This window comes from Bufo bufo, chromosome 5 (genome assembly GCF_905171765.1).
Source record: "Bufo bufo chromosome 5, aBufBuf1.1, whole genome shotgun sequence".
Lineage (NCBI taxonomy): Eukaryota > Metazoa > Chordata > Amphibia > Anura > Bufonidae > Bufo > Bufo bufo.
This window is the reverse complement of record NC_053393.1, coordinates 452,081,692-452,100,026: the sequence shown is the minus strand read 5'-3', so window position 1 is coordinate 452,100,026 and position 18,335 is coordinate 452,081,692. Positions and strand designations below refer to the sequence as shown.

The window sequence follows — 18,335 nt, the reverse complement described above, 5'->3', positions numbered from 1 at the left end:
GCCGCAGTGCCTGTAGCCCGTGCCCTGAGAGTGTGGTTGAGTCAACTAGGAAGGAATATTGAGGATGGCGTTGATAGAGAAGAGTTACTTCAGCAACTTCCTTCTTTGAAGATCGCGGCGGAGTTCCTATGTGACTTTCCCGTGGATACCCTGAAAGGCTTAGCCAAAAATATGGCTCTCTCCAACTCTATCAGGAGGTCAATCTGGTTAAAATTGTGGTCGGGTGATGTCCCCTCCAAGAACAACCTTTGTTCTCTTCCATTTGAACCAGGGCGTCTGTTTGGCTCTCAGCTAGACACTCTATTGGAAACCAATAAGGAAGATAAAGCACTGGAATTTCCTCTTTCCAGGCGCAGATTTCAACCCAGAAGCTTTCGGCCCTTTAGAAGACAGCGCTTTCAAAGATCCGATTTTCGCGGGCGTTCGGACAGGAGAGGAACTGACCGAAAGTATTTTGCCAGAACATCGGATAAGGGTAGGAAGAAACCAGAGGATAAACCCACCAAAGAGGACTTCTGACGCCAGAAGCAAAGGGGTAGGAGGTCGGCTTACTCGATTTTACGCAGCATGGCAGGGAATTTCCTCAGACAGTTGGGCCTTGAGGATCATAAGAGAAGGGTAATCACTGGAGTTTATCCGCCGTCCAAGAGACCGTTTTCTCTTAAATCAAAGAGAAGACCCTCGGGTCATAGACCTCGTGAGAGAATTTATTCAAAAGGGTGCTCTGGAACCTGTACCAAAACATCAAGAAGGAACAGGAGTATATTCCAGAGTGTTTCCAGTCCCCAAGTCAGAGGGAAGGTGGCGCCTAATCATAGACCTCCGCTACGTGAATCAATTTATCACAAAAGTTCATTTCAAGATGGAAAACATAAGGTCTATCACGTCTCTGCTTCAAGAAGGTCACTTCTTGGCATCCATCGACTTGAGAGACGCTTATCTGCATGTCCCAATAGAGAACGCGTCCAGACGCTTTCTGAGGATTGCAATCACCATGGGAGGAAAAGTAAAACACCTCCAATTCAAAGCCCTGCCCTTCGGCCTCTCATCAGCACCCAGAATTTTTACAAAATTAGCCGTAATAGCTGTTGCAAGTTTACGCCTACAAGCCTTACAGGTGTTTCCGTACCTGGACGACTGGCTTGTAGTGGCACCCACCAGGGACTTACTGAATTCTAATCTCCTGAAAGTCATCAAGTTGCTTCAGTCTCTGGGCTTCTTGATCAATTGGGACAAATCCGACATCCAGCCAGCCACATCCAAAACGTTTCTAGGCTTCAGGATAGACACTTGCACCATGACCCTGTATCTCCCGACCTCCAGGATAAGTTCTGTCACATCAGCAATAAAGATCTTAATTGCGGGCCAAAGACCTACAGTCCACAGGGTGATGAAAACCCTGGGTCATATGACATCAGTAATAGATGCAGTTCCATGGGCTCAGGCCCACATACGGGAATTACAGCAGGACTTGCTTCAGGTCTGGAAGTACAACCACAATCTTTCAGCCCGTGTCAGGTTGAGACCTTCCACAATCACGGAGCTGAAATGGTGGTTAAGAGGAAGGAATTTAGCCAGGGGCAGATCCTTCCAGCTAACACCTACGGTGACTGTTACGACGGTGTCACAACCAGACAGCTGAGAAGCTCTGACAGAAGCCTTTCAGAACCTCCTCCTTGAGTTTTCTTTGTTTTGGTTTCAGTTCCTCATCTCGTTAGCCTCTCTCAGCTGTCATGCAGTTGGACTGATTGCTTCCCTTTAAATTCCTCCCCATAATGCAGTAGTGTGCGGCTTATACAACTTCCTAGAGTGTGTGTGCATGCTGTTCCTATATCCCAGTCTTCTGCAAGATAAGTGCTGTATATTTATTTGTGATTTTCTGTTTGCTGGATCTTAGGAGACCCCGACTCCCTCCGTGTCTAGTGTAGGGAGCCGGTGGTCGTGTCCCCTCACTATTGTAGGGTCTTCAGGCGTTAGATAGTCGAGGTACGTGGATATGCGACCATCCACCTTTGGGGTGTTCGCATAGGCTGAGCAGTCAGGGAGAGTGTGCCAGGTCTCATGCAGGGGTCTCCCTTTTGTTCCTTAGTTGTGGATCCAGTGAGTCATAGATTATTTTGCATTGTCTTGTTTCCTGTACACCATCCGTGACAGACGGATGCCTCTTCCCGGGGCTGGGGAGCCCATCTCGGAAACAGTTGGGTTCAAGATTCTTGGTCCTGCACAGAATGACAGCTGTCCTCGAACTTCAGAGAGTTGAAGGCAATCAAGCTGGCGTTACAACACTTTCGGACAGATTTGGAGAACCAATCAGTCCTAATTCAGACGGACAATCTCCCTGCAGTTTTTTACATAAACAAGCAGGGAGGCACCCGGACTCTTCTACTCCTTGCATTATGCAGGAAGATCTTTGCATGGGCAGAGAGGCACTTACAGAATCTAAGGGCGGTACACATCAAAGGCTCGTTGAATACTCAGGCGGATCTTCTGAGTCGGAGGAAGATCAGACAAACCGAGTGGGAGCTGGACCAGAAATACTTCCTGCAGATTACAGCCAGATGGGGGACTCCGTCTGTAGATCTGATGGCCTCCAGGGAAAACAGCAAACTTCCCAAGTTCTGTTCTCTGAATGGATTCCAGAATCCAGCAGCAGTAGACGCCTTTTCTATAACGTGGAAGGACCAGTATGTTTATATCTTTCCTCTGGTGCCCCTCATCTTAAGAGTCCTGCAGAAGATTCTATTAGAGAAACCTCAAGCGATATTGATTGCTCCTTTTTGGCCACGCAGGCCATGGTTCCCACTTCTACTCCAGTTATCCAGAGGAGTCTACTGGAAGCTTCCATCTTATCCCGACTTACTAGTTCAGAACGGCCTGTTTCATCAACATCTGAACAAACTTCATCTCACAGCTTGGAGACTGAGAGGTCCAGACTAGAAGGAAAAGGGCTATCTGTCCCTGTCATCAATACTCTACTCTCCTCCCGGAAAACTTCTACAAATATCAAGTATGAAAAGATATGGAGGAAATTTTCATCCTGGATGTCAGAGAATGAATGTTCAGATATTACAGTCCCTGTTATCCTCCAGTTCCTGCAAGATAGATTCCAGAAGGGTCTTACTCCGAACACTTTGAAAGTGCACATGACAGCCATTAATGCCATGACAGAGAGCAGATTCGGACATCATCCCTTAATTAATCGTTTCTTCAAGGCCATTAAGAAGCTTAGACCGGTGGTGAGACACCCTATGCCTGTTTGGGATCTGTCATTGGTCCTCAGAAGATTGGCTGAACCCCCCTTTGAGCCCTTAGTAGACGCAGAACTTAATTGGCTCTCCTGCAAAGTTCTTTCTTATTGCCATCACTTCGGCTAAGAGACTCAGGGAATTGCAAGCATTATCGGTTAAGACGCCGTATTTAAGAATCCTGCCGAATGGAGTTCTGCTGTGCACTCTACCTTCCTTTGTGCCAAAAGTTCCTTCTTCTGCTAACGTCAACCAAGAAGCGTTTCTACCAGTCTTTTTCCCAGACCCCTCAGATGAAGAACAAGCTCGCTGGCACACCTTGGATGTCAAGAGGGCAGTTGAGATCTACCTTCGGAGGACGGAGAATTTTAGACTAGATGAAAATCTGTTTTTGCTATACTCCGGTCCTAATAAAGGTCACAAGGCATCTAAGAGTTCCCTGGCAAGATGGATCAAGTCTATCATCTTGGAGGCATACACCATAGAGGGCATCTCTCCTCCTTCTCCGATTAGAGCCCACTCAACTAGGGCCACAGCAACATCTTGGGCTGAACAAGCGCATGTCTCCCTAGAAGAGATCTGTAGAGCAGCATCATGGTCTACGCCATCTACCTTCATGAAGCACTACCGTCTGGACATAGAAAATAAGAGCTCAGCCTTTGGCACTGCGGTGTTGAGTGCAGCAGTTCAGTAATTCCCTCCCTTTAGTATCTATGCATATCCCTTCATGTGCTGCCGAGGATGACAGGGGAAAGTGAAAATTATTACCTGGAATTTTGCTTTCCATGAGTTCGAAGGCAGCACATACATACCCTCCCTAATAAATCCTTTTGTTTTGCATTTTGCCTGAATCTATTTTTTATACACATTGGAGGTTTGCCAGAGGGAGTGCTTTATAGGGACCTATAGGATTGCTAAATAATTAATTATCTTGATTTTATCTAGGTGGGCGGTCCTGGGGCGAGAATAGGACTCTGTTAACCCTTCATGTGCTGCCTTCGGACTCATGGAAAGCAAAATTCCAGGTAATAATTTTCACTATCCCGTTCCATTATGATGTTACAATGTATGGTCAGCAGATGGTAGTATACGAGAATGCATTATAATGTCACAATGTATTGTCAGCAGATAATAATATTTAGGATTCCATTATGATATCACAATGTATGGTCAGCAGATGGTAGTATCCTGGATTCCATTATGATATCACAATGTATGGCTAGCAGAAGGTAGTATCCCGGATTCTATTATGACGTTACGATGTATGGTCAGCAGATGATAGTATGCCGGATTCTATTATGACGTCACAATGTATGGTCGGCAGATTATAGTATACCGGATTACATTATGATGTCACAGATGGTAGTATACGGGAATGCATTATAATGTCACAATGTATTGTCAGGAGATAATAGTATTTCGGATTCCATTATGATGTCACAATATATGGTCAGCAGATAATAGAATTTAGGATTCCATTATGATGTCACAATGTATGGGTAGCAGATGGCAGTATCCCGGATTCGATTTTGACGTTACAATTCATGGTCAGCACATGTTAGTATCCTGGATAACATTATGATGTCACAATGTATAGCTAGCAGATGTTAGTATCCCGGATTCCATTATGACTTCACAATGTATGGTCAGCAGATTATAGCATCCCGGATTCCATTATGATGTCACAATGTGTGGTCAGCAGATAATAGTATCCAGGATTCCATTATGACATCACAATGTATAGTCAGCAGATGATAGTATCCTGGATAACATTATGATGTCACAATGTATGGTTAGCAGATAATAGTATCCAGGATTCTATTATGATGTCACAATGTATGGCAAGCAGATGATAGTATCCCGGATTCCAAAATGACATCACAATGTATAGTCAGCAGATGATAGTATCCCAGATTCCATTATGACGTCACAATGCATGGTCAGCAGATAATTGTATCCAGGATTCCATTATGATGTCACAATGTATGGTAGGCAGATGGTAGTATCCCGGATTCCATTATGATCTCACAATGTATGGTCAGCAGATTATATTATCCCGGATTCCATTAGGATGTCACAATGTATGGTCAGCAGATAATTGTATCCAGGATTCCATTATGATGTCACAATGTATGGTCAGCAGATGGTAGTATCCCGGATTCCATTAGGATGTCACAATGTATGGTCAGCAGATAATAGTATCCAGGATTGCATTATGAAATCACAATGTATGGCTAGCAGAAGGTAGTATCCCGGATTCCATTATGACGTCACGATGTATGGTCAGCAGATGATAGTATGCCGGATTTCATTATGACGTCACAATGTATGGTCGGCAGATAATAGTATACCGGATTACATTATGATGTCACAGATGGTAGTATACGGGAATGCATTATGATGTCACAATGTATTGTCAGCAGATAATAGAATTTAGGATTCCATTATGATGTCACAATGTATAGTCAGCAGATGGTAGTATCCCGGATTCCAATATGACATCACAATGTATGGTCAGCAGATTATAGTATTCCGGATTCCATTATGATGTAACAATGTATGGTCAGCAGATAATAGTTTCCAGGATTCCATTATGACATCACAATGTATGGTCAGCAGATGATAGTATCCCAGATAACAGATAGTATCCAGGATTCTATTATGAAGTTACAATGTATGGCAAGCAGATGGTAGTATCACGAATTCCAATATGACGCCACAATGTATGGTCAGCAGATGAAAGTATCCCGGATTCCATTATGATGTCACAATGCATGGTCAGCAGATAATTGTATCCAGGGTTCCATTATGATGTCACAATGTATGGTCAGCAGATTATAGTATCCCGGATTCCATTAGGATGTCACAATGTATGGTCAGCATATAATAGTATGCAGGATTCCATTATGATGTCACAATGTATGGTCAGCAGATAATAATATCCTGGATTCCATTATGATGTCACAATGTATGGCTAGCAGATGGTAGTATCCCGGATTCCATTATGATGTCATAATGTATGGTCAGCAGATAATAGTATCCAGGATTCCATTATGATGTCACAATGTATTGTCAGCAGATAATAGTATTTAGGATTTCATTATGATGTCACAATATATGGATTGGTCAGCAGATAATAGTATCCAGGATTCCATTATGATATTACAATGTATAGCTAGCAGAAGGTAGTATCCCGGATTCCATTATGACGTCACGATGTATGGTCAGCAGATTATAGTATGATGTCACAATGTATGGTCAGCAGATGGTAGTATACTGGAATGCATTATAATGTCACAATGTATTGTCAGCAGATAATAGTATTTAGGATTCCATTATGATGTCACAATATATGGTCAGCAGATAATAGAATGCAGGATTCCATTATGATGTAACAATATATGGCTAGCAGATGGTAGTATCCAGGATTCCATTATGATGTAACAATGTATGGTCAGCAGATGGTAGTATCCCGGATTCCATTATGACGTCACAATGTATGGTCAGCAGATGGTACTATCCCGGATTCCACTATGATGTCACAATGTATGGTCAGCAGATGGTAGTATACAGGAATGCATTATGATGTCACAATGTATTGTCAGCAGATAATGGTATTTAGGATTTCATTATGATGTCACAATGTATGGTTAGCAGATAATAGTATCCAGGATTCCATTATGATGTCACAATGTATGGCTAGCAGATAGTAGTATCCCGGATTCCATAATGACGTCACAATGTATGGTCAGCAGATTATAGTATCCCAGGTTCCATTATGATGTCACAATGTATGGTCAGCAGATGGTAGTATGCGTGAATGCATTAAGATGTCACCATGTATTGTTAGCAGATAATAGTATTTAGGATTCCATTATGATGTCACAATATATGGTCTGTAGATAATAGAATCCAGGATTCCATTATGATGTCAGAATGTCTGGTCAGCAGATAATAGTATCCAGATTTCCATTATGATGTCCCAATGTATGGCTAGTAGAGATCTCGCGAACTTAAAATTTTCAGTTTGCGAACGGCGAACGCGTATTTCCGCAAATGTTTGCAAACGGGCGAACCGCCATAGACTTCAATAGGCAGGCGAATTTTAAAACCCACAGGGACTCTTTCTGGCCACAATAGTGATGGAAAAGTTGTTTCAAGGGGACTAACACCTGGACTGTGGAATGCCGGAGGGGGATCCATGGCAAAACTCCCACGGAAAATTACGTAGTTGACGCAGAGTCAGGTTTTAATCCATAAAGGGCATAAATCACCTAACATTCCTAAATTGTTTGGAATAACGTGCTTTAAACCATCCAGTGTGTGTATACGATCAGGTATGATGTTGTATCGATCAGGTAGTGTAAGGGTTATGCCCGCTTCACAGTGACAGGCCAAACTCTGACAGACCAAACTCCCCGTTTAACGCACCGCAAACAACCGCAAACAGTCCATTTGCACAACCGCAAACTCCCCATTTGCACAAGGTTGGATACCAAGCTAGCCATGTCCCGTTCCTTGTCCTCACTGACGTCATTGAAGGTCTCTTCCTCCACCCAGCCACGTACAACACCAAGGGTCCCCGAAAGGTGACAACAAGCCCCCTGGGACGCCTGCTGTGGTTGGTCTTCCACCTCCTCAAAGCCACCTTACTCCTCTGAATCCTCTTCTTCAGACTCCTCTCTCTGCGTTGCCGCAGGTCCAGCAATCGACGACGACAAGGCTGCTTCTGGTGGTGATGGTGACCACAACTCTTCCTCTTCATTCTCATCTACGGCCTGATCCAGCACTCTTCGCAGGGCACGCTCCAGAAAAAACGCATATGGGATGAGGCCGATGATGTTGCCTTGGGTTTGACTGACCAGGTTTGTCACCTCCGCAAAAGGACGCATGAACCTACAGCCATTGTGCATGAGCGTTCAGTAACGCGGCCAAAAAATACCCAGCTCCGCAGAGGCTATCCTCTTTTTTTTTTTTTTTATTAAAAAAATCTGTTCTTACCAGTTTAATCTCTGTTTTGTCCCCTATTAGGGCCCGGTGTATGGAATAGATTTTAGGAAACGGGAGATGGAAAAAGATGGTTGGTCAGTCCTCTTACTTCCAATTCGGGGCACGGCGCGTGCGCCGTGCAATGTACTGTGCCACCCTATATGAGTGGTGTGTTAAGTAGTACTATTCCTATCAGTTTAATCCCTGTTATGTCCCCTATCAGGGGACGTGTATCGAATAGATTTTAGACAACTGCAAAGAGTTGTCAATAGTTGACACACTCATGACATAAATTTTATTCCTCTATGCGTCAATCTTGGTGTAGTGATGACTGTGCTCGTGCACACGTTTGGGAGATTGCAGGCGATGGCGGTTTTTCAAAGCCTATGGTCGTGCTGAGGTAGTTCAGTGACAGTTAAGTGACCCAGAAAACAATGATTCTGCAGTGTGGGCCCATTGTTGGCCTAGTAGGCTTTAATGATCACCTTAGATCAGGGGTGTCAAACTCAAATACACAGTGGGCCAAAATGTAAAACTTGAACAAAGTCGCGGTCCAGCATTGAACAAATGAACCTTTTAACATGGACCCAAACAAGATTTGCTTTAACATTGAATATGGAACAAGCATATTCATTTATTAAATAAGATTTAAATAATAATAAATAATAATAATTTTAAAAATAAAATAACAATAATAAAATCAATCAACCATTCAAGCCCATGTCTTGGAGTAGCAAGAAAAATTGCATAAAGAAAACATTAATTATTGCTCAGTTTGCTGCACACTGATCTAATCTGATGTGCCCAAGCCAGATACCTGGCATCTCTTCTTGGATGATAGTTCATCAATGTCTGGGCTCAGGCTTTGAGCTGAGGAAATCCTCAGTATCGAGCGAAGGTGTTCATCAGTCAGGCATCTACTGTGAGATGTTTTGGTCATCTTCATCGAGGAGAAAAGTTGCTCACATAGATAAGTGCTGCCGAACATGGAGAGCATCTGAGCAGCTTGGGTGCGGAGCTGAGGCATTGTGTCAGGGATGAACTGTGGAAACTGTGCGGCGCCCACAGCATCATACTTTGACTTCAGCGTGTCATTACACTGGAGTTCAATTAGCTCCATTTGGAGGTTGGTTGGTGCGTTTTCCACATTAACTGCGAAGGGATTACTGAGCAGTTCAAACCTACATTTCTGGACATCAAAGTCGGCAAATCGCCGGCTAAACTCAGCGCCGAGTACACTGAGTTTTTCAGCAAACTGTGCGCATGGGAACAAGTTGGTAAAGAACTGCGTTTTCATGGTTTGGCAGCAGGGAAAATGGCCAAGGTTTCCTTGCAGCATCTGATTCTCCCACAGGCACAGTTTAGTTTTAAAAGCCCTCACTGCAGCGTACATGTCTGTGATGATGCGCCCGCGCCCCTGAAGCTGCAGGTTCAGCGCATCGAGATGGCTCGAGATGTCACACAGAAAGGCCAGCTCACACAGAAACTTTTTCTCCCGAAGCTCTGCTGTGTCCTTCCCTTTGCTTTCCAGAAACTGACATATTTCCTCATGCAGCTCAAAACATCTATTCAGTACTTTTCCTCGGCTTAACCATCTCACCTCTGTGTGATACGGCACGTCTGAATACGCCGAACCACACTCCTCCAGAAAAGACTTAAACTGGCGGTGATTCAGACCTTTGGCTCTTATAAAGTTAACTACTTGTGTTACTGTGGTCATAACATGTTCCATCTTTAGGGCTTTGCCACACAGTGATTCCTGATGTATGATGCAGTGATAAACAGTTAGTTCACCTGCACAGTTCTCTTCCTGCATCTTCTCCCGGACCCTGCCCACCAGTCCACTTGTTTTACCGCACATCGCTGGCGCACCATCTGTCGTTAATCCCACGAGTTTATCCCACGACAGCTTTATTTCAGTTACGCATTTGGAAACCTCCTCAAAGATTTCCTTTCCTGTGGTTGTGCCATGCATTGATTTGAATCCCAATAGCTCCTCCGTAACACACATATTTGAGTCCACTCCACGGATGAAGACTGACAGCTGAGCAGTATCAGATGCGTCGCTGCTCTCATCCACAGCAAGGGAGAATGCAACGAAATCTTTTCCCTTTTCCAAAAGCTGGTCATACAGATTGGTGGCAAGATCACATGTGCGATCAGCTACTGTGTTTCTGCTCAGGCTCACGTTTGAAAAGGCTTGCTTTTTCTCTGGGCACACGATGTCACAAACTTTCAACATGCACTTTTTCACAAACTCTCCCTCATTAAAGGGCCGGGCTGATTTTGCGATCTCTACTGCTACAATATAACTAGCTTTTACAGCAGCCTCACTTTGTGATGTGGCTTTTTTGAACATATTCTGTTGTGAAACCAAACTTCTTTTCATCTCCTCCACTTTCTGGCTCTTTTGAGTCATGTTCAGGTCCTTGTACTTGTCATGGTGTTTTGTTTCATAGTGTCGTCGAATGTTGTACTCCTTAGTTATAGCCACGTTGACTCTACAAATCAGACAAACAGGTCTGTCTTTTACATATGTAAACAGATATTCTGTCTCCCACCTGTCCAGAAAGTTCCTGTTGTCTGCCTTTTTGCCATTTTTGGGAAGGGGTTCCACAGTGACAGTTGTAGCTTGAGATCGCCATGACTTCTGTCACACAGGAGAGGGCGTTTCTGGGACCTGTCCAAAACATCAGCAAGGCATTATGGGATTTGTAGTATTAGCGATGAATGAATGCGCTGTATAATACCGGCGGGCTAGCTCTAGTAGTCATTTGGTATAGCCTCGCGGGCCAAATATAATTACACTGCGGGCCAAATTTGGCCCGCGGGCCAGAGTTTGACACCTATGCCTTAGATGACCACTAAGAAAATGTATGTTTTTTCTATGCAAAATTATCCAGCCGATCACTTTTGGTCTGTTCACAATGAAGCAACGACCTTATCATCTGGGGTGTGACATCATTGCCAACATGCGATCGCTTCATTGTGATACGCAAGCCCCTTCACCACAACAAGGTAACGATCATGAAGGGGAATTGACACATGTATGCCTTTTTTGTTTGTTTTGTTTTTGCAGCCACAGTACAGCACCAGAGGCCACAAAAAATTTGGCATGTACACATGCCTGAAAAATTTGGTATTGTTGCAGCCGCTGCTTTAGCAGCGGCCGGAAAAATTGATGTTTTCCAGGCAGAAAGTGCACTAAAACATTGCAGCTTGAACCCTAGTTGGTGGCGGAGAAGTCACGCAAGTCATCCGGCATGCAGAGATTAAATACAGCAGCGTGTGGACCATTTTTAGCCCAAGGCATCTCACTCAGGCCTTTTTTAGTCAAATGCATCCCCCACTGTCAGTCCCTTCGGGATCCATGCCTCATTCATCTTAATAAAGGTGAGGTAATCTAGACTTTTTTGACCTAGGCGACTTCTCTTCTCAGTGACAATGCCTCCTGCTGCGCTGAAGGTCCTTTCTGACAGGACACTTGAAGCGGGGCAGGCCAGAAGTTCTATCGCAAATTGGGATAGCTCAGGCCACAGGACAAGCCTGCACACCCAGTAGTCAAGGGGTTCATCGCTCCTCAGAGTGTCGATATCTGCAGTTAAGGCGAGGTAGTCTGCTACCTGTCGGTCGAGTCGTTCTCTGATGGTGGACCCCGAAGGGCTGTGGTGATGCGTAGGACTTAAAAAGCTATGCATCTCCTCCATCAACAACACGTCTGTAAAGAGTATCTGTCCTTGCCGGCATGGTCGTGGTAGGAGGAGGATTACTTTCACCTCTTCCCCCTGTTAGATTCCTGTTGTGCTGTGACATCACCCTTATATGCTGTGTAAAGCATACTTTTTAACTTGTTTTGGAACTGCTGCATCCTTTCCGACTTCCGGTAATTCGGTAACATTTCAGCCACTTTCTGCTTATACCGGGGGTCTAGTAGCGTGGCCACCCAGTACAGGTCGTTCTCCTTCAACCTTTTTATAAGAGGGTCCCTCAACAGGCATGACAGCATGAAAGACCACATTTGCACAAGGTTGGATGCCGAGCTACTTATGTCCCGTTCCTCATCCTCACTGATCTCATTGAAGGTCTGTTCTTCCCCCCAGCCATGTACAACACCACGGGTACCAGATAGGTGACAACCAGCACCCTAGGATGCCTGCTGTGGTTGGTCTTCCTCCTCCTCAAAGCCACATTCCTCCTCTGACTCCTCTTCCTCAGACTCCTCTTCCAGCGTTGCCGCAGGTCCAGCAAGCGATAATGATAAGGCTGTTTCTGGTGATGATGGTGACCACAACTCTTCCTCTTCACGCTCATCTACGGCCTGATCCAGCACTCTTCGCAGGGCACACTCCAGGAAGAAAACAAATGGGATGATGTCGCTGATGGTGCCTTCGGTGCGACTGACTAGGTTTGTCACCTCCTCAAAAGGACGCAGGAGCCTACAGGCATTGCGCATGAGCGTCCAGTAACGTGGCAAAAAAAGTACCCAGCTCTGCAGAGGCTGTCCTAGCACCCCGGTCATACAAATACTCGTTGACGGCTTTTTCTTGTTGGAGCAGGCGGTCGAACATTAGGAGTGTTGAATTCCAACGTGTCGGGCTGTCGCAAATCAAGCGCCTCACTGGCATGTTGTTTTGCCGCTGAATATCGGAAAAGTGCGCCATGGCCATGTAGAAACGCCTGAAATGGCCACACACCTTCCTGGCCTGCTTGAGGACGTCCTGTAAGCCTGGGTACTTATGCACAAAGCGTTGTACGATCAGATTCAACACATGTGCCATGCACGGCACTTGTGTCAACTTGCCCAAATTCAATGCCGCCAACAAATTGCTTCCGTTGTCACAAACCACTTTCACGATCTCCAGTTGGTGCGGGGTCAGCCACTGATCCACCTGTGCGTTCAGGGCGGACAGGAGTGCTGGTCCGGTGTGACTCTCTGCTTTCAGGCAAGTCAACCCCAAGACGGCATGACACTGTCGTATCCGGGATGTGGAATAGCCCCTGGGGAGCTGGGGGGGGGGGTGCAGTTGATGTGGAGCAAGACGCAGCAGCAGAAGAGGACTCAGCCGAGGAGGTTAGCAAAGAGGATGGAGTAGGAGGAGTAGAGGAGGTGGCAGCAGGCCTGCCTGCAAGTCGTGGCGGTGTCACCAACTCCTCTGCAGAGCCACGCATTCCATGCTTGGCAGCCGTCAGCAGGTTTACCCAATGCGCAGCGTACGTGATATACCTGCCCTGACCGTGCTTTGCAGACCAGGTATCAGTGCTCAGATGGACCCTTGCCCCAACACTGTGTGCCAGATATGCCATGACTTCCTTTTCCACAATAGAGTACAGGTTGGGGATTGCCTTTTGTGAAAAAAAAATTTGGCCGGGTACCTTCCACTGCGGTGTCCCAATAGCTACAAATTTTTTGAAGGCCTCAGACTCCACCAGCTTGTATGGTAAAAGCTGGCGGGCTAAGAGTTCCGACAAGCCAGCTGTCAGACACCGGGCAAGGGGGTGACTCTGTGACATTGACTTCTTACACTCAAACATTTCCTTGACAGACACCTGACTGTGGGCAGATGAGCAGGAACTGCTGAAGGTGAGAGGCGGAGTGGCGGGTTGTTGAGAGGGGGCAAGGAGGACAGCAGTGGTTGACATGGCTGAAGATGCTTTACCAGGAGGAGGATGGTGGCTTTGAGTTTCTGTGCTGCTTGTACTCATCATGTGTTGATCCCATAGGCGTTTGTGATGTGAGATCATGTGCCTTTGCAAAGCAGTTGTACCTAGGTGGGTGTTGGACTTCCCACGACTTCTTTTGGCACAGGTTGCAAATTGCATCACTGTTATCAGAGGCAGACACACAAAAAAAATGCCACACTGCTGAGCTTTGCAATGACGGCATTCTGGTGGTGGCAACAGCATGCGTTGATTGGCGTGCTGTCTGGCTGACCCCGGGTGCCGATACATGCTGTCTGACTGTGCCACTAGCTCTTTGTGACGACCTCCCCCCTGCTTCCAACTCGTCTCCTCCTTCTCTCTGTCTCCCCATCTGAACTTTCCCCCTGTTCTGCTTCTCTTCGAGCGAGCACCCACGTGACATCCACGGACACATCGTCAGTATCAACCGCTTCACTTGTATCTGACAACTCAGCAAAGGAAGCAGCAGCGGGTACAACATCCTCATCATCACACCGTACGTCCATGTGTGTAATGCTGCCTGACTGAGACATATCCCTGTTATCTACATCCTCTGGCAATAATGGTTGCGCATCACTCATTTCTTCCAACTGATGTGTAAATAACTCCTCTGACAGATCAAGTGAAGCGGCTGTGGTGCTAGTGTTGGTGGTGGCGGCGGGCGGGCGAGTGGTAACTTGAGAGGTGCCCGAAGCTGAGCTGGAGGAGGATGGTGCTTCAAGGTTCCGAGCGATAGCTGTAAAAGATTGGGTGTCCTGTGTAAGCCAGTCAACTATGTCCTCAGAACTTTTTGAGTTCAAGGTACGTGGCCTCTGAACACTTGGCATTATTCTAGGACCAAAGGAAATCATAGCACCACGACCACGAAGGCCCCTGCGGGGTGGCCTGCCTCTGCCTGTCATTTTTTTTTTAGATTAGTGGTACTATGCGTGCAAGATACTGTGCCACCCGATATGAGTGGAGGGAAGTGGGCACAGTACAGTCAGTGGGCCTGACACACACTGGCAGGCAACTGCAATTATATTACAGAGAAAAAATGTAATGACTTTTTTATCTGCAAGGTACTGTGCCATCCGATATGAGTGGTGGGCACTGGCAGTGGGCACAGTACAGTCTGTGGGCCTGACACTCACTGGCAGGCAACTGCAATTATATTACAGAGAAAAAATTTAATGACTTTTTTATCTGCAAGGTACTGTGCCATCCGATATGAGTGGTGGGCACTGGCAGTGGGCACAGTACAGTCAGTGGGCCTGACACACACTGGCAGGCAACTGCAATTATATTACAGAGAAAAAATTAAATGACTTTTTTATCTGCAAGGTACTGTGCCACCCGATATGAGTAGTGGGCACAGTACAGTCAGTGGGCCTGACACACACTGGCAGGCAACTGCATTTATATTACAGAAAAAAAAAATTAATGACTTTTTTATCTGCAAGGTACTGTGCCACCCGATATGAGTAGTGGGCACAGTACAGTCAGTGGGCCTGACACACACTGGCAGGCAACTGCATTTATATTACAGAAAAAAAAAATTAATGACTTTTTTATCTGCAAGGTACTGTGCCACCCGATATAAGTGGTGTGCACACAGTACAGTCTGTGGGCCTGTGGCCTCTCACACACGGGCAGGCAACTGAAATATATATATATGCCGCTTTTCTCCGGACTCCCACCGCTAAAGAACTCAAACACAAGTTTGTTACAATATCCAGACGTCTTATTGCAATGAAACTACATATGGCTACATTGGGACAATACTACAAAGAAAAAAAGATCCCGAGAGGAATGCGTTCCAATTTACGTCCAAACCTGTTTCCCAACAATGATTTATTTTGTAAGCGTTTTGAAATGTTATCAAATAGATATTCTCTGGACTATATTTTATTAAATATTGACTTTCTACAGTTGGAAGTGACTTCACTTACCGATGAATTAATTGAAGTGGAACGTGTATTACAGGTGCAATTATCCCCTGACGAATATACATATTTTAAAGATGATGCACAAAATCAGTTGTCTAAAATGCAAATGGAATTGGAGGAGGGTAAAAGGAGTAAATGGATCCGTGATACAGAAGATTATAAGAGAGGTGATATCTACACATGGCAGACAGATCCATCGCATATGTCTTTTAATCAAAATAGTAAAATGAGAAGAAAAAACACACAGTCTGTTACAGATGAAGAAAGGGCTTTTTTAGGAAGCGATCTGGATATCAAGAAAAGAAAAGAACAAGAACCAGAAGGGGAGGCAAAAGGTTCAGAAGACAAAGGAAAACAGCGACAAAACAGAACCAGACTACAGGCGATAAAGGCATCATCCCAGAGACAGAGACCATAGTCTTTAATTTATCTTCAACAGAATTGACTGAAGCTCAACACAGTGTTCTATCTAAGGGACTCACTTTTTGTCCAGGTTCTAAGGTAAATTGGTTCAACATTGAAATGGATTTGAATGATTTTTTCCGTTCTATTAAGTTGAAAATGTTTTTTAAGGGTCGCGTTGCCAATACACAGGTACACTCTAGTGAACTCTCACTTCAAAAAGTGGGTTTAACTAACAAGAGTGCTTTTTATCCAGTTATAGATGAGCCTGCGGTTGAGGCCTATATATCTGCAGTTAAAAGAGACATCAGAGAGCTCAAAACCCGTTCTGGGGAAATAGACAGATTCACCCATCCGAATCTGACTACTGCAGAGATAGAGGCCTTAACTCAACTCAAAAGTAATTCTCGGTTGACGATCAAACCTGCCGACAAGGGCGGAGGGGTGGTGGTACTTGATACATCCAAATATGTTAAAGAAATTACACGACAATTGAGCGACACAAATGTATATGGTATATTATATGGTGACCCTAAATTTAATATCATGAATATGATTCGTCAGAGCCTATCCGATGCGGTGGCCGGGGGCATCATCGATGAGGGGCTTAAGGAATACTTGATGGTACCTTGTCCCATCACTCCGGTGATATATATATTGCCCAAAGTCCACAAAAGTCTAGTGGACCCCCCCGGCCGCCCCATCGTTTCCGGCTCTGATTCAGTGTTTAGTAGAATAGCCATTTTCCTGGACAAACTGTTAAGGGCTTTCTCGACAGCTGGTAGATCATACATCAAAGATACAGGTGAATTTTTACAGCAGTTGAGAGGCACTGATGTGAGTGACGTGCAGAGCCTTACTCTAGTGTCCTTTGACGTTGTATCGTTATATACGTCAATAGGACATGAAAAGGGCATGACTGCAGTCAATAAATTTCTGGATGAGTCGCCTTTAACACAAAATGCCAAGCAGTTTATCAACACTTTGTTGAGACTGATCTTGGAGAAAAACTATTTCTTGTTCCAAGACACTTTCTATAATCAAAAGCGCGGCGTTGCGATGGGGTCGAATGTGGCCCCTACGTACGCCAATATATACATGCGCCACATGGAGGAGGACTTTATCTATGTATCCCACCACTTTCAGCATGTTCTGAGGTGGTGGCGATACATAGATGACGTCTTCCTCCTGTGGACAGGTACGGAACCTCAATTGATCGATTTCCATGCCTACTTAAATAGTATTGATACAGATCTTCAATACACAGTGTCTTTTTCAAAAACACAATTATCATTTTTAGACACTAATGTTCGATGGATTGATGGCTCTATTCACACGGGCCTGTTTGTCAAGTCAACTGATCGAAATACACTCTTGCGGTTTGAAAGTAATCATCCCCGCAGCTTAGTCAAACATCTACCTTATTCACAATTTTTACGTACTAAGCGCATTGTATCAGATCAGATTGAGTTTACAAACACTTTGGAGATGATGGCAGGCAAATTCAAAGAACGGGGCTATCCCCGTCGACTGTTGGATCAACAAAAAAGTAGAATTCTCCTTACTAACACAGAGATTGCTCCACCTGCCCCTCAGAAGATACGCAGGATACCCTTTATGTCCACATTTTCTGATCACAGTGTGGCAATAGGGCGCATTCTGAGGGATAACTGGAGCATTCTAAGTAAGTCCATTCAGGACGTACCCGAATTTAGACTTCCTCCACTTCTATCTTATCGAAAAAATAAAAACATTAAAGATCATTTAGTGAGGGCAGATGTTGGCCCCGAGAAGGTCAGCATACAGCGGACATTGGCACCGTTGGGGCTTGGATGTTATCCGTGCCTCAACTGTGTCAATTGCCGCTATATCTGTAAATCTAGATCTTTTATACATCCATCCACTAACAAAGAATATCCCATTAAATTCCATTTGACTTGTTCGTCATCATACGTGATTTATGTGTTGGCTTGCCCTTGCAACCTAATCTATGTTGGAGAAACATCAACAGAACTAAAGTTGAGACTAAACAATCATAGAAATTCCATTAGGAAAAAACGCACTGATCTACCAGTAGCCAGGCACTTTGGAT

General features: G+C 44.9%; 1 protein-coding gene across 1 annotated transcript in view; it reads right to left on the bottom strand.

The window, feature by feature from the left end:
- Positions 1-9,024: 9,024 nt before the first annotated feature.
- The window catches only part of LOC121002566 (general transcription factor II-I repeat domain-containing protein 2-like), a 142,834-nt gene continuing 133,523 nt past the window's right edge, over positions 9,025-18,335 (bottom strand). Inside the window, exon 2 of the mRNA XM_040434008.1 lies at positions 9,025-10,884. Coding sequence (XP_040289942.1) covers positions 9,025-10,884 — 1,860 coding nt within the window. The remainder of the gene's footprint in view (positions 10,885-18,335) is intronic.